General features: G+C 43.2%; 1 protein-coding gene across 1 annotated transcript in view; it reads left to right on the top strand.

Moving 5' to 3' along the window:
• ITPR2 (inositol 1,4,5-trisphosphate receptor type 2) overlaps positions 1 to 15,445 on the top strand; it is a 493,060-nt gene extending 477,615 nt beyond the window's left edge. The window contains exons 56-57 of the mRNA XM_010379849.2: positions 14,069 to 14,230; positions 14,931 to 15,445. Of these exons, the coding sequence (XP_010378151.1) occupies positions 14,069 to 14,230; positions 14,931 to 15,017 (249 nt within the window). The 3' untranslated portion in view covers positions 15,018 to 15,445. The remainder of the gene's footprint in view (positions 1 to 14,068; positions 14,231 to 14,930) is intronic.
• The last annotated feature ends 2,366 nt before the right edge of the window (positions 15,446 to 17,811 follow it).

Below are 17,811 nucleotides of genomic sequence, written 5' to 3'. Positions count from 1 at the left end.
ACTTGGCATTACTTCGTTTCTTCTCACCACGTAACATCTGCTTGGCAGAGTAGGTGAAGACCTACAGCTGCTGGGTAAAGGTGGAGGTGAAGGTGTGTGCAGGGCCACATGGTCTGGGACCCACCTAGCCAGCTGTCGATGCATTGGTGATGACGGTGAAATGCCTTTCCAGCTGTGCACCACCCTGTACTGGGTCCATTTCCCAGAGCCAGCAAGACAGTGGTCACTGCTATATTCTGCAAAGCTATAATCTAACTTAGAGTTGAATCCCATTTTGACATCACACCCTGTTTGCCTCCCCCCCCCCCCCCCCCGCCCAGAATAACATATTGGTCTGTACTCAATTCAGATTTTTAAATTCAGCATCCCTCATGCCACATGATGCCCTGTTTGAAAAATCAAGTGAAGACTGTTTAGGTCTCTGATGCTAATGAGAAAGTTTGGTCTGAGTGCAAGGTCTCTTTAGTGCAACCTGGCACATCACCTTCATCCAACTTTGAATCTTTTGTTAGACCTCTGTGTTGTGCCGACCCCCAAAAGCCTTCAAGATCTTTAACCTGAGTGTGCCCCAGCCCATTGGCAATGGACTTTTGGAAAGCTCAGAGACCAGTAGAGAGGCCAGGGACAAAAGACTGAGGGGAAAAAAAATAGGGATTTTCTAGAAAAAGGTATTTGGAATCAAAGAGGAATTTCAGGGGAATATTAGCAGCTGTCTATTTTTTAAAAAGACTTAAAGGAGAGAATGGGTAATAATGAAGTGGGAGTGGCCAGTATAGACCACTCTCACGTAAGAAATACGTTAAAACCCATTGTTATAGGCATTTTTTGAGTGACCAGAATGCTTATGACTTCCCAGTAGATAATACCTCAAAGTCATGCTCTCACAATTTTACACATGTAAATGGGACTTTCTAATCTTGAGAAGCTGCCCAATACTGTCACAGAATTATTTCATTCTCTTACTTAGGTAGTCCAGATCCCATAAATGATAGTCTAGGTTTTAATGGAACCCAGAGGAACCACAGTTTTGACTGGAGCAGTCTTTCATCTAATGTCCTTGTCTCTACCTAATTATTAGTAGCACTCCTTTTATGCTCCAATGTGTACCTATTTAGCCAACAAATTGTATGATTACCAAATCAACATGTACAATGAGTATGGTTAAGAATTTTCTTTACAGTTCATCCAATGAGTAGTGATGTTAGGAAATCATTGATTAGACCTTAAGTTATCTACAGTGATCATTCTCAAACTTTAGCGTGCATCACAATCACCTGGAGGTCTCATTAAAACACCAATTATTGGGCCTTCAACCCTGGAGTTTCTGATTCTGTAGATCTGGAGTAAGACCTAAGAATTTGTATTTCTAACCATTTCCCAGGTGATCTAGGGAAGACAGACTTTGAGAACCACCAACTTGCCAGGCATGGTGGCTCACACCTGGAATCCCAGTACTTTGGGAGGCCAAAGCAGGCAGATCACCTGAGGTCAGGAGTTCGAGACCAACATGGAGAAGCCCTGTCTCTACTAAAAATACAAAAATTAGCCAGGCGTGGTGACGTGCACCTGTCATCCCTCCAGGGGAAAACTGTTGTCTGTCAAGTGTGCATTTTCAAGCACTCAGTTTCCGACTGCAAAGCCCCCTTGGCAGACATTACTGTGGTAGCACTTCCTGTATGTCCCACTCTTGCCACCCCTTCTGAAGCCACCATCAGTGCCCACATGGGCTCGTGCAGTGGTTCTGCATTGCAAACAACAGCAACTGACTCTGGTTATCTTAGGGAGAGAAGGAATTTGTGGAAAGGAGTACAACAGTCAGAGAAAAGCAGAAACCAGACTCAGTATGAGCAGATTCCGAGAGAACATCCAAGAGCTGGCCAGAGGTCCCACCTGGGGACAGCCTGGTTAGAGGAAGAGTGCCATTGCTGAGTGCTGGAAGCTGGCTCCAGCCCAGAGGGCATCACCACGACCAGAAGCCACCTCTTCAACCACCGTGAATGGAAAGAATTCTGTACTATTTTGCTTCTTGGCATCCCTTGTTCCATATGAAAATCTCAAGCAAGAGCATCTGATGGGCCACCCTTTGGTCACATGACTGAGCTCTAGCCGCCACAGGGAGGGCAGACAGAGTATCAGCCTTTTCAGCTTCTGTCGCAGAAGACTGGACCAGACTTCCATCAGGACCCCACAGTAATGATTTCCTCAGATACAGGAAGGAGCTTCAGATTCTGGGCAGCCACACATTGAACGAATGCCCCCTTGAGTATTCAATGCCCTATTCCAAATGTTTTCCCCTAATCTCACCATGAAGAAATCTCTAGCTTTTTTCTATCTCAGCGAGACTTGCAAATGTTTCTACTTCATATTATTTGCAGAAGAAAATAAACATTTATGTTCTTTTCAAAGGAGGACAGGAGGTGATAACTTAGATTAAAATATGGAAATTAATAAATAGTAAGATTAAGAAAGGCTTTTAAGGTCCCAAGGAGATAATATGTAGAGATTTAGTGGAATTCAGAATTGTACAGGAAAAGAAAAATACAAGCAGGAAGGGGACATGACTGGCCCTGAGGAAGTCCATTGGTAGGACCCTGGGTTGCTGGTGTCCCCAACAGTCTCTTCCTTTTTTGAGACAGGGTCTCACCCTGTCACCTAGGCTGGAATGTAGTGGCACAATCGTAGCTCGCTGCAGCATTGACCTCCCAGAGCTCAAGCAATCCTCCTACCTCAGTCTCCTGAGTAGCTGGGACTATGTGTGTGTGCCGCCACTCCCGGCTAATTTGCCTCTTCTGATGCCAAAGCTTTACCTAATTATTTTTCCTTTATGGGCAGAATGTTTCCCACTTGACACTTCTGTGGGAAAAAACAGCAGTAGGGATCCTGGAGAATGCTGGGCAGGCCCCTTGCTCAGACCGGCTTTTCCATCATTGCGTCATCAAATGCATCTCCAGATTCCCAGAGACCTTTAACAGACTGGGCCCCAGTCCCTGAATCTGATGCCACTACAGCATCTGGGAATCAGCTGGCCGATGGCTCAAAGCAATTCTGGGAGCTGGACTCCACCTCCCCTCTCTGAGTGTTCCTCACCATCATGTTGGCTCAACACTGGGACCAGTGCCCATCCCCAGAGCTTCCCAGCAAGTCACTCATCAGAGGTGGTCACTCATCCTAGAGTCCTGCTTCTTCGTGTTCCCGGTTACTGTGCTAGCAGTGCTGCTAAACTGATTGATAAGAGGCCTGTAGCTTGCCAGTTGTCTAAGCTGCCATTGGATCTGAGCCTTCTTAGACCTCCCCAGTCCTGGGCCACTCCCTCTTCTCTCTGTGGCTGTATCCCTTGGTGCCCTGTTGGCTGGGAATGGGCAGGACCCCACCATGAGCAGATGTAGCTGATGCATTCTGTAGACAGCTAAGGCTTATGGTTGGCTGGATCAGGGATGAGAAGTCTGGGACCAAAAGAAGACACAAGTAATTTCACTTCTTTGTGTAGCCTCTGCACTCCTGCTCATGGGGGTCAGAAAGTTTCTAAGAGGGAGAGTTGGGAAGGAGGAAGGAGGAGGAATGGGCCAGAGAAGTAAGGTGGGTTCTCGGGGGCGGTGGTCTCTATTCACAGTCCAGGCTGTTTTCTGGGGGTGTGAGACCCACCACTTGCCACCACAGGAACAAAGCTAAGCTCAAGGGGCCTCATCACACTTGGTATCCACACCTGTTTTCCCAAGTCACTGCCCAGAGCCCTGCTTTCAAACTTGGTGCTATTTCAGGCCACCTGGGAGAAGTAGGTCTTGAAGATCACAGTTCTCTCAATGCCCCCAAACAATTAAGAGCCACCATGTGACATGCAGCCCACCCTAGAGGATGATTTGCAGGTGAGGGCTAGTACATACAGTGCCTCTCGCCCCCAGGATGCCCACTGCAGAAGTCTTTACTGCCATCTGTCTTTCCCCATACCAGTTCCGCCACTGGTCTGGAAACAGTCTAAGGATGGGAATTCTGACCCATGAGTCTTTGAAACTCCAGAGCCCAGTGCTCTTCCTGACACCTCACAGCATGTTTGGAAATGTTGAACTATTTGGATCCTCTTTTTGGCTGAGGGGGTCCTCACTTACCTGCTTCCCTCTGACTCCCTAAAGTCAGGAAGCCAGTAGGGATAGGGGCCTTCAGACTCACACCTACAGAAGCTTAGACCCCGCAGGACCATCCATAACATGGTAGTGGGCAGTCCTGTCCTCTTACAAGCCCTGTGCTGGGCAAGGGTCATGCCCCCTCCCACCATGGCTGTGCTGCCTATAAAGTCAGGGGTTATAGAATCAGCTCATCTCTCAGTACCTTCCAGCTGTAGTTTTTTTTATTGTATACCTGGGCCCTGCTGAGATTAGGAGTCCCGTGAAGTCATTTTCATCCCAGAACTCTCCTCCTTCATGGGCACTTTCATGGAGCCTCTTTTTCCCTCTGCCTTTGGGAGCAATGACTAGATTAAACAAGGCTCCTAGACCAGGAGCCCCTTCCCACCAGCACACTGAAAATTGTGCCATGAAAAAGGGGCCAGGCGGGAACACGGCAGTGACACCAGCCTTTGTTGGGTGCTATGCACAGCTCTAAGGCATGGCCTTCAGCCACTCTGCATATGGCCTCAGCTAACCAAGGATGCTTTCTGTTTGTAATATTGCTTTATAATTTTGTAAAAATTCACAAATTTATAATATGTGGATATATAATATAAACTTGATATTTGAGCATTTAGATTTGAGCAATATTTCAAGGTATGATGATAACACTCTGAAGGGATTTGTAGCTTTACAAAATCTTTCAATCCTGTTTTGCTTTGTACAACTAACACATTCCAGATTTCTCAATCCACACAAATTTGGTACTCACCACATTTACAGGAACCTAACAGTTCACAAGGAAGATCTGGGGAGATCCAGACAGAACACACAGGGAGACACAGAAAGACGGTTCTGGTTAATAAGAGCTTGAAAATGAATCTTCAACTCCTGTCATGTTTTTCTAATGGAGCAAAATTCACTCTTACTCTTCTTCCCTAACCCTAACCCTCTTTTTAGGATGAGTTGTGAAGGTTTTCATTTATTTGTCAGTCCAAGAATAGTTTTTGTTTCTGTTGTTGTTTTAGAGGCAGTGTCTCTGTGTGTTGCCCAGACTACAGTGCAGTGGCATGATCATAGCTCACTACAGTCTCTACCTCCTAGGCTCGAACGATCCTCCCACCTCAGCCTCCCAAGTAGCTTGGACTATAGGTGTGCACCACCACACACAGTTAACTTTTAATTTTTAGTAGAGATGAGGTCTTGCTATGTTGACCAAGATGGTCTCAAACTCCCGCGCTCAAGCAATCCTCCCACCTTGGCTCCCAAAATTCTGGGATTATAGGCATGCGCCATCACACCTAGCCTTAGTGTTTTAATTTCAAAGAACACAGCTGTATCCTTTCTCTGTCACCTGCAGTCCCTGATACTTGTTAAACAAGACTATGTTTTCTAGCCCATTCCTCCCCCTCATGAATACAAGGCCCGCATCTGAGCCTCTGTGAGAACCAGAGAGGTTGCTCACAGTCCTTGTTGTATACAGGTGGGTGTTCACTAGAAACTGGATGAGGAATCCCAGTGCCAATGTCATGGGTATCTCCTAATTTTTTTAGATCATGCCCTTACTGAAATTGAACAGAGGTGCTGGGGTCCATGAGACACGCCCCCATAACCACACCCCATAACCAAATGATTACTTCAACTTCAGAAAGAATTCTTGTTCCAGATTATTTTCTAGGTCTAAAGTTCTAGGAAAGAAGAAATGCTGTCTTTCCCTGAGGGATCTTCCAGTAAGTAGGCAGTAGCAGCATGACTTGTGTGGCTTTTGAGAGCCATTTCTGCTGATGTCTTCAGACCAAAAGTGCAAAGAGAGGAATGCAGTAGGTCATGCTGAGGCTTTGGGGAAATGCTTATGCTCCTCAGCCTAGAAGGCTCTGTGAATGAATTTTAGAATGGAAAATGCAGTATAAACATAAAGCTCAGGAAAGGATGGTAACCAAGAAAAACCTTAGGAAATGGTCTTGTGACAGCACATTCTAAGCATAACCATCAAGTCTGTGTACAGAGGTGAAGGTACATATTAAATGGTTTACTGATACTCCATTACAATACATAGTACATTTTGTGGGTTGTTCTGTATTAGCAGTATTTCAGAGCATTCTACAAAATCACAGTGAATGTCAACTGTTGCTGCATTTCTATCAGTACCTGCATGTGCATCCATGATACCATGCCTAGAGGATCTGTTTCTGATTTTTAATAAATCAATCTGTAGCATACCCCAGAAGAAGAAATCAAAGGGGGCCCAAGGTATAGTAGCTTCTGTTTGGAGATTTACTATAGTCTTTGTTTTCCTTAGCAAGTTCAGAAGCTAAACATAGATATCTCCATTCGACATGCAGAGTAGTCTGGTGCAGTGACAGGATACACGCTTTTCAATCAAATAGGGTGGAGGCCAAAGTCTGGTTTAGCCACTAACACCACCTATATGACCTTGGGCAAGTAACTAATCCTCTTGCCTCAGTATTGTCATCTGCAAAATGGGATGGAAATAGTCCCTACCTTATGGAATTGTGGGTATTGGTCATAGCATGATTAAAATGTGCCTGACATTTGGTAGGCAGCCCACAAGTAGGATATGTTACTATGATGTAGAACCACAATTCTTGCTTTCTGTAGCTTACCCACAGTCAGCTTTTAATATGTACCTAATAGAGCTAAAAAGACCAAGACAATTTCTCCAATGTTCGGCTAACATAAGTCAATCGCATTATTTCTTAATCTCATTCTGATATGGAGAAAAATTATTACATTCTTTATATTTTCTTGAGCCAGTGGACAATTAGGTAAGAATAGGGATAGGCTATATAAGAGCTAGTCCACTATGTAATATGGAAGAACTTGCCCAGAAGTGGGGGTCAAGTGCAGGGATATTTGCTGCTATTGTGCCTTGAGACCTCAAGGAAACCTAAACTTCCTAGGTTTCAGGCTGGGCATTGGCAGTATACTGGGTGGGCTGTGTGGTTTTGAGGCTGCTTCTAGCCAAAATGCCATGTTTCTGTTTGCTCACTTGGCGAGCTCAATCTTCTCTCAGCAATTTGGTTTTTAAAGCTGTCTTTACATCATTGTTCACAGAATGACGAGCTGGAAGAGACACAGATACCACCTAGGGTGACAGTCTGATTTTACAGATAAAGAAACTGGGACTCAGAGAATAAGGCTTTCTTCCTCCTTATATCTTATTGCTAGATTTTGCTAAGGTAAAACCAGAACCGGGGTGTCCTGACTCATAGATTGGTGCTCTTTCCATTATACCCCCATTGTCCTTTCCCACAGATCAGGTATCACATTTAAGAACCAAATATGAAAACATAACACAACTGAATTTTTTTTTTTTTTGACAGAGTCTTTACTCTCGTAGCCAAGGCTGGAGTGCTGTGGCATGATCTCAGCTCACTGCAACCTCCACCTCCTGGGTTCAAGTGATTCTCCTGCCTCAGCCTCTCGAGTAGCTGGGATTACAGGCACCTGCCACCACACCTGGCTAATTTTTGTTATTTTAGCAGAGACAAGGTTTCACCATGATGGCCAGGCTGGTCTCGAACTCGTGAGCTCAGGTTATCTGCCTACCTCGGTCTCCCAAAGTGCTGGAATTATAGGCATGAGCCACCGTGGCAGGCCCAGCACAGCTGACTTTTGACACTTGCAACCTAATCATTTTATTGAATGACTACAAGGTTTCTACACTTCTATCTAATGGTCTTTTAATTACCCAGAGAAATAGATAACTATTAGAATTTGGGGATAAAAGGGTATGGTTGACACAGTGTGTGAGCCCTAAAGGAACTTCTCAGGGACATGACGGTTCATCTTTGAGTTTTGCATTTTAGAATCTTTGAGAAGCTCTGGATTTCCACTCACCCACTTGCTAGGACCATACATTATAGCCTCAGAATCTAACAGTTAATCCATATCTTCCCTGACTTTATAGTACCCTGTGGTCAAATATGTTTATTCCTGGTGAAGTAAGGAGATGATTTCATTTTGACACAAGTCATCATGGGAATCTAATAATCATATGCATGATCACAAGATGTACATAGCATGCATGAGTAAATCAAGAAATAACAAACCAAATCAAACTGCTTGTTAGATGGCATACATATTACAAGTTGACATGGAGAGGAAGTGGTGTCCTATTAACTAGTATCTTCTCTGTGTGTCTGTCCTATGGTTCTGGCTTAGGTTAAAGTTGGGTTTACCTTCCTCTTCCTCTGCTCAGATTGAGCCTTCTGTGGAAGCCATAAGAGCAGAGAGAGAAACTTCTGAGTGTTTAATTGGCAGCTACTTTCAATGGAAAAGCATATTCACCATTTAAGAATGCTGCTGTATTGGAGTTAATTTTCGTGAAAAGAATATACAGTAATCCCCCTTTTCCATGGCTTTGTTTTTTGTGCTTTCAGCTACCCACAGTCAACTATAGTCCGAAAATGGTAAGATATTTTGAGAGAGAGAAAGAGACCACTTTTATTACAGTATATTGTTTTAATTGTACTATTTTATTATTGGTTATTGTTAATCTCTTACTGTGCCTAATTTATAAATTATCCTTTATCATAGATATGTATATATATGAAAAATCATAGTATATCTAGGGTTCAGTACTCTCCACAGTTTCAGATATCCACTAGGGGTTTTGAAATGTATCCACTTCAAATAACGAGGAATACTGTACTTTCTGCAGTAATTTTGAAGAAAAATCAGTTGTGGAACTGATTTTTAAAAGACTGCTTTCTTTAAGAAAGAGAACAGAAAGCAATCAATTTAAGCTGGGTTTTGTTTTCCCCCATTGTAGTGAGAAATGTAAAGCATTCAACTCAGGTCTCTTAAAAATTAAGAAAAGGAACCATAAAATGTTCAATATTAAAACAATTTTTAGTTGTACATTATATATTTGTCTCAGATTAAAATCAGCAGATATACAAGGGAAGGGAGGAGTGAAGCCAGAAGCAGAAAGGTAGGAGAGAAAAGGCTGAGAAACAACCAAACCAAAACACAGACGATACAAGGAGTGAAAGAAAGATTAGAAAAACCAGAAGAGGGTTGGAAGACAGGATAATATTTAGGAACGAAGAGAAAGGATGACAGGACTGTATAGCTTTTGCACTTAAGCACAGCTTCTCATTACTTTTATCATCCTTTGTTTGAAGTCTTACTCTTCACCTATGAACTACACGTTCCATAAGCATGAGAATTGTGCTGGATTTTGCTTACTATTGTTTTCCCAGTGCCTAACAGAGACATAGTAAACACAGCAAAGATTATGAAGTGAATGGATGAACAAAGAAACAAATGAAAAAAGAGAGTGTAGGGAAAGGGAATTCTGTGGCTCAAATGGCACCAGCTATGGTCCACTGAGAGCTGCCATTGTTTCCTCAAAAGCAAGAGGCCATGGACTTGGCTGATCCTGGCCCCTGAGATGCTTGCAATAGTGTTTCTTTGGAGGCAGCTTTACAAACACACGTTATCTGTGAGAGTTGCAGTCTACTGTTAGAACAAGGTTTTGCATCTGTTTCTTTCAGAAACTTTTTGAAGGTTGATGTTTTCACCATCTCTCCCATTCCTGGTACCTTCTTACCCCAAGCCCAGTCTGTGATGCTCCCAAATCCTCCTGCCCCAACAGCCCCTCTGGAATCCTTGTCCTGTTGTGTGTTGAAAAAATCTCTCCCAGAACGCTGCTTTCTTGGCTGCTCTCCCAAGAGAAGCCCTGTCTTAGTCTGTTTTGTGTTGCTGTAACAGAATACATGAGACTGGGTGATTTATAATGAACAGAAATTTTTTTTTTTTTTTTTTTTTTTTTTTGAGACAGAGTCTTGCTCTGTCGCCCGGGCTGGAGTGCAGTGGCCAGATCTCAGCTCACTGCAAGCTCCGCCTCCCAGGTTCACGCCATTCTCCTGCCTCAGCCTCCTGAGAATGAACAGAAATTTATTGGCTTACAGTTCTGGAGGCTGAGAAGTCTATTTTCAAGGTGCCCGCATCTGGTGAGGGCCTTCTTGCTGCGTAATCACAGGATAGAAGGTGAGGGGGTGAGAGAAAGAGAGGACTGAACTTGCCCTTTTGTTACAGCACCAATCACCACCCCCATGAGGTGGAAATTCACACATTAGCCTCATGGTCTAATCACTTCCTGAAAGTCCCGCATCTTAATACTGTTACAATGCCAATCAAATTTAAAAATGAAATTGAATTTTGGAGCAGGACAAGCATTCAAACCATGGCAAGCCCCGTCTCGTTTAGCCCCTTGGTGGCAGCTGTCTATTTTTCCCAACCTGTCTGTATTAAGAGCCCTAGAAAAGGGTCAGCACTCTGGGCTCCTCATCACCAAGAAATCAACACACCTCAAACCTCCCACAAAAATGCACTCTTCTAGTCCTTCCCATCCTATCCTTTAATACCTCCTGGTCACTCTTATTCATTCATACAGATTTTGGCCCTTGGCCACCCACAGCCTCCTCATCTACCCTGACTACTGACCTGCAGGATGACTTCAGGAGTTTTGTGCACAGTTCATCTAAAAATTAGCCTCTGCAAATTCCGTGATTTTTTTTTTTTTTTTTTTTTTTTTTTTTTTTTTTTTTTTTTTTTTGAGACGGAGTCTTGCTCTGTCACCTAGGCTGGAGTGCAGTGGCTGGATCTCAGCTCACTGCAAGCTCCGCCTCCCGGGTTTACGCCATTCTCCGGCCTCAGCCTCCGGAGTAGCTGGGACTACAGGTGCCCGCCACCTCGCCCGGCTAGTTTTTTGTATTTTTAGTAGAGACAGGGTTTTTTTAGTGGTGGTAAAATGTATATAAAACACAATTTACCATCTTACCGTTGAAGTGTACAGTTTTGTGGCATGAAGCGCATTCACACTGTTCTGCAACCATCACTAATCTATCTCCAGAAATTTCTTATCTTCTCCAGCTAATAGTCTGTATCCATTAAACACTAACTTCCCAAGTTCAGTGATATTTACTTTTACCAGGCTTAAGGCACTCTCACCTCAAAATTTTTCATTTCATAAAGTTGTTTTACCTTCGGAATTTTAAATTTTGTTATTTTACTTTCTGTCCACAATCTCCCGTCTTGCCAACAGACCTTGGTGCAGACAGATCTGAGTTGGGATCCCAGCTAATCCAGTTACTAGCTTCATTTCTTAATCTATTTTGTGTTGCTGTGAAGAAATATCTAGGACTGGGTAATTTACAAAGAAAAGAAAGTTATTTAGGGAATGGTTCTGAAGGCTACACAAGAAGCACGGTGCCAGCATCTGCTTGATTTCTGGTGAAGGCTTTTGTGCTGCATCAAAATATGGCAGAGAAGGGCCAAAGGGGAGGTGGGCATATGCAACAAGACACCAAACCCTAGGGGCACCCTGGCTTGGGGAGGTGGGCATATGCAACATGACACCAAACCCTAGGGGCACCCTGGCTTGTAACATCGCACTCTCATGGGAACCAATCCATTCCCCCGAAAACCCATCGAGGCTTCTAAGAGGGAGAACTCACCAGATGCAGTGGCTCACGCCTGTAATCCCAGAACTTTGGGAGGCCGAGGCAGGTGAATCACCTGAGGTCGCAAGTTCGAGACCAGCCTGACCAACATGAAGAAACCTCATCTCTACTAAAAGTACAAAATTAGCCAGGTGTGGTGGCGCATGCCTGTAATCCCAACTACTCAGGAGGCTGAGGCAGGAGAATCACTTGAACCCAGGAGGCGGAGGTTGTGGTGAGCCGAGATTGCACCATTGTACTCCAGCCTGGACAACAACAAGAGTGAAACTCAGTCTTAAAAAAAAAGAGTGATAGCTCACTTACTACTGTGAGAATGGCACCAAGCCAATTCCTGAGGGATCTGCCCCCATGACCCGAATACCTCTCATTGGGTCCACTTCCAACACTGGAGATCAAATTTCAACAGGAGATTTGGAGAACACAGACAAACCGTATCTAAACCATGGCACCTCACTTTCTTCAGTTGTAAAATTCAGATGATAGGTAATGTAAATTCTGGATAGATAACAGAACCTAAGTTCACAGAATTGTTGAAAGGAGTAAGTGCTTAAAGAGCATTTAGCACAGGTCTGTTCTCCTCCGTCTTTCCTACCACTTCACACATTAACGTGTGAACTCCCTTAAACCTTGATCTTTCTGATGCTCATCCCAGGGAGAGACAGCATGCTGTATCAGTCGAGCTTTCTATCTCATCTGCACATCCACCTGGGCTGTGGGTGAGCAGCTGGACCAGCCACACTACCGTGCAAGCATTTCATGGGCCCCTGTTAGGTTTCCTCTGCTCTTCCCCCACAGGCCTATTCCAGATCTTTCCCCTTTGCTCCATCTCCCTACCCAGCCAGTCTTCCCTGTGTCTGTAAACCAGAGTCCTTAACACTTTAATGATATTAGAACCACATACATTTCCTGAGGTCCTGATTTGGTAAAAGGTGGTGGGGTGGGAATCTGCAGTTTTAAAAAGCAACCAGGGGATTTCGATACACACAGTGTGCAGCCCGCTGTTTGTGGAGGGCTGTCCTGAGCCATAAGCTCCTTGAGAGCAGACACACAGTCTTATCTGACTTTCCCCCCTAAATACCTAACAATAGATGCTGAAGGATTGATTGAATGAATGAATCTGTCACTCTGCACCTCAGAGTAAGTTACTGTTCGCCTTTGAATTGCTAATTAGGTGCAGCTGTTTAAATGTAGTTTAAAACTCTTCAATATGTTTTATCTTTAGTTCTTTATCAGCCCTTTTCACTGCCATTGGGGGCAGGGAACTATAAAGAACTTGTTATTCTCTGCCTAGCAACAACAACAAAAAGCCAACCCAAGGGCCAGGTAAGATTGAGCCTGCAGTCTAGAGATACACAAATTGGGCCTTGCCACTGTCACTTAGGCAAGAACACTGATGACTCTCATTCTAGGGATTCCACAGGCAGAGGCTGTTGTAGCCATTTCAGTTGCCTTTTCTGGAATGGAAAGAGTTTCAAGCACAATGCTCACTGCTAGGGATGTTGGGAGAAGGTGATTTAGAGAAATAGGTGGGTAGACAGAGACAAAGACTGGCACACCCCATCAATGCTGCAGAGGCTTCAAATCCCAGCATTGCCATTTACTAGCTTGTGACAAGTGTAATGAAACTTAGAACCTCTTGTTTCCTTATCTGTAAAATGGGGACCACATGATTTACCTTGCGGAGCTTTGGGGAGGATGGAAAAATGTCATATAAGTAATACATAGTGATTCTATGATGTTAGACAATCGAGCAGAGTCTTGAAGAAAGCATCTGTCAGTCTCTACCACGATTGGAGGGAAAACACACACACACACAACACCTACACCCAGGCTGCCTACAAAAACAGAAGTGGAACCAGCTATTGCCCTTTGGGGAAGTCTAACTCTCACCCATTGCAGTAAAATATTTCCAAAGGGAGCAGACAGAGTAACCTCGGGCCATGCCCTCCCACTTCCCTCTTCCTCAAGTGGAGCTCGGAGGGAGGCAGAGCTGGTGGGGAGCCTTTATAGAGGAAGTGGGAGGTAAAGTAGTGTGGGTGGCTGAGGCTGAAACATTTCTTTCACCACCTTCCTATACCGCCCCCCCCGCTTCTCTTCTGTGCCAGGGGGAAAGAGAAACAGGGCATGCCTATGCTGTACCCACACACACTTGGATCTGCTCCCCCAGCCTCCAGACCCCACCTCATCATTCGTCATCATTCACTGAATGCCTGTAGCCCTCACGGTGCTTTCTAAATGCCTCAGCTGGAACCTCCCTGGGAGCCCGTATAAAGTTTGCTTCAATATTTGGGGTCTTCCCCCAGCCCGTGAAGACCAGCGTCTAAGCCCTACTTCAGCCCTTCCCTGTGCCTGGTTTTCTCTCTCCAATTTGAGTGCTAAGAGACTTTGGCGTGTATGTTAATAATAATAAACAGCTATTGACATTCTCCCCTTCCATACTTATTCCCTTATTCCCACACATTTATTTACTTTCAGGAGAAGAATTTGGATTGGTTTCCTCGGATGCGAGCCATGTCCCTCGTTAGCAATGAAGGCGACAGTGAGCAAAATGAAATTCGGAACCTTCAGGAGAAGTTGGAATCGACCATGAGTCTGGTCAAACAGCTGTCGGGTCAGCTGGCAGAGCTCAAGGAGCAGGTGGGTGCATTCAGGGAGATGGTGCTGGGTGGGATAAAATCCTTCACCACCTCCGGTGAGGGGAGACAGAGGGTCCAGGGAGCCAGGTCATTAGCCATAGAGGATTGCAAACTCCGAGAAAGAAACCTCAAATCGTTCTGTAGAACCGCATCCCAGCAAACTGGGGACTTCCACTTATCCCATCTCCCTGAGCCTTGTGTGACACTTCTCCTTCTATGGAAGGGGGAAAGGAGAAAATGCCAAACTACAAGCACCTCTTTGCATTAAAAAAAAAAAAAAAAAATTATTTTCTGCCATGATAGTAACTACTAAGCCCATGGGAAAGGCAGATCCTCATTAGTATCTGCCATTTCAATGCTATAATCAACCCCTTTATCATATAAAATTGTTAGTATTAGTAAAAATATCAACAGTAACCATGGTAGCTATTAAAATGACTGTGGTGATGGTGACAGCTATGTGACAGGCAAGATCTGTTTTCTAAAATGGCTCCTGCTTCCTAACCACAGAGAGGGGTTTGCTGTTTTTCTCTGTTTATAGAAATTCACTTTTTAAAAAAAATCCCTTTTTTGATAAATATATTCTATATGATGCTGGACAGTAGGTAGTTGGGGAATATTAACTCAAAACGGTTGTGGCCCACCAGCACTGGGTAAGAGTGAGAAAATCCGCTGAACACACACTCTCTCTTTTCCCCCAGATGACAGAACAAAGGAAGAATAAGCAGAGACTGGGCTTCCTCGGATCAAACACACCCCATGTGAATCATCACATGCCACCACACTGATACCATGGGGGGAAGCCGTGACTAGCCTTTCATCAGTGTCCTGCCTGATCACTGAATAAAGAACTGAGATGGAGGGGAGTGAACAGTGCCTATTGTTGAAAAGTTAAAAACAACCAAGTGCCAAGATGTTGAGTGGGATAGCTCCGAGAACAATTTATAACTGTGTTTTCATGGTTGCGAAGACCTAACCTCAAATGCATCTGCTAGAAAGCGTACATCACACATTCGCAATGCAACAGGAAGAAAAGGCTTGCCCAAAAGGCTGGAGAGGGCAGGGAGCGGCAGGGTGGAAGGAGACACGGGGCAGAGAGAACTATCTTCTGCTAAATCGATAGGAGTCAGTTTTGTCTTAAATACTGACTACAGCCACTGACATGGTTGGCTGGAATTTCTTTCTTTTAATTGTGGCATATAGGTTCATGATACAAGAAGTCATACTTTGGTGGCTAAGTTTTCCTAAGGAAAATAACTGAAAAGATGAAAAGTGAGAGTTGAAAAGAGAAATGATAATGCTTCCAAACTATAGCTGTCACAGGGCAATTTCTTTATTTATAACATGAAGCACAATGGATTTACAGCTCTAGGAACTTAGTACTTTGGAGCTTTTGCCTCTCATGCTGACAACATAACAGAACGTGATTGCCTTCTCCAGATTCAGAAAGGCTCTGTCAATGTGGAGCACAAAAGGAGATTTTCATATAACTTGTTGAAAACATGCTCTAAGTCATGTATAGGCTAAGATTTTTAAAAGATCTAGGGGAATAAAAAGCCAACAGTAAACCCCAGGAAAGGGTTTTTTGAGACCGTGTGTATGCTATTAAAATATATTGAGATTAATACATGAACATGCTTAAAGGTGATAGGAATTATTGAGAAACTTATGGTGGTGGCATTGCCTTTTATAAACCTGGAGTGAAAGCTATTTGACTTATGTTTGCTGTGCTTAAAGAACTGCTTCAGGAACTGAGCGTTTTTATTTATGCTATTCCTGCAGTTAGGAAAAAAAAAATCCAAGAAATGTATTGAATACTCAAGAAAATGCCGCATTTCAATTATGTATTTAAAACTGTATCTGAAAGGGCTTTTCAAAATGTAGAAAGACAAAAACCTCTTATTCGAATTGTTTTTATGTTAAATCATGCACTCAGAATTTGTCGAGGGAGAGAATAACCTGGCGTGTTCAGGTTATTCTTAGAGACTACACATTTGGAATAGCAGAGCAAAATATGGATAATTAAAGTGTTAGGAAAAGAAGCGGTGTGTTGGGACCCAGAGCAATGAATTTTTGAACTGAAGCTACTGGTACTCCCCAGCACCACCTCATACTAAGAATTCCTCACTCTGACATGGTAGTATTTTTTCTGACTAGGAGCTGAAAGACCCTGACATTCGTGATCCAAAGATATAAGAAATTTTGATATGTCTGCATGCAGCACAGAACTTTGAACCTAACAGGCAGTCAATAAATACATGAGAAATTTAGCTGTCATTCAGTTACTCTTAATTCTTTATAAAACTTTAAACGATAGCACATATTTGTTTGTTTTAAATGGCTTTCCCAAAATCAAAGTAGACTAAAGCAGCCATCTTTAAAATCCAGGATCATCAATGCTATTAACAGTGTCAGGTTAAAAGTATACTTTAAAATATTTTAATCAGGCAGAGTTTTATGGTAGAGAATAGAAGAGAAAGGTGGTAAATACTGAACATATTCCAATATAGGAACCTGTCTCTATTTTAGTAAAAAATAAAATATTTCTGACATCTGAACTAGAGGTCAAGAGAATAAATTCATTTGTACACATCTGAGCAACCTATCTTTCAGATGATAAAGTATCTAGCCTTTTCTGACACCATAATAGTTCATTTTGTAGGGAATAAGCCATTAGGTGTATATAATTGCTATCTAGAAATGACCTAATGTCCCCAACCACTGTGTAGTGGCAGATCACTGTTTCACAGCATATTTTCTCCTAAGGAAATTATTCAAAAGAGACTGCAACTAACAAGACTCTTATTTCATCAAAATTTAAATATTTCTTAGTTGTATTTTTAATGCCTCTTTCTTTTCCGCCTAAATGCTTAGAAAAGGCACTTTTCAGAACATCAAATTCCTAATGGAGAAGATAATGGGGAAATTTGACATTTGATATAAATTTATATTTGTTATGTGTATGTTTGTTAATGCAACTGGAATATTTGACCTAGGTGAGTATCAGTTAACATCCTTGTATTTATATAGTGACATCAAAGCAAATGCAATCATCTTGGACTTTGATGTTAAGGGAGATTTTGAAAAAATATTTAGTTATTTAAAATCCATATTGGGGCCGGGTGTGGTGGCTCAAGCCTGTAATCCCAGCACTTTGGGAGGCCGAGACGGGCGGATCACAAAGTTAGGAGATTGAGACCATCCTGGTTAACACGGTGAAACCCCATCTCTACTAAAATACAAAAAACTAGCCAGGCGAGGTGGCGGGTGCCTGTCGTCCCAGCTACTTGGGAGGCTGAGGCAGGAGAATGGTGTGAACCCGGGAGGCGGAGCTTGCAGTGAGCTGACCGGCCACTGCACTCCAGCCTGGGCGACAGAGCGAGACTCCGTCTCAAAAAAAAAAAAAAAAAAAAAAAAAAAAAAAAAAAAAAATCCATATTGGTTCAAAAATATTAGTTTCTGCTGAATAATATTTTTAATTTCAAAATGGTTTTGTTCTCTCTGTACTCCATTCTGAGGCTCAAGAGCTTAATACAAGTATGTTTTCTGAGTTAACACTTTTAGATGAGAAAATGCTTGTAT

This window comes from Rhinopithecus roxellana, chromosome 10, assembly GCF_007565055.1.
Source record: "Rhinopithecus roxellana isolate Shanxi Qingling chromosome 10, ASM756505v1, whole genome shotgun sequence".
NCBI classification, from domain to species: Eukaryota; Metazoa; Chordata; class Mammalia; order Primates; family Cercopithecidae; genus Rhinopithecus; species Rhinopithecus roxellana.
The sequence above is the reverse complement of the archived record's forward strand: the minus strand, read 5'-3'. Positions and strand labels throughout refer to the sequence as shown.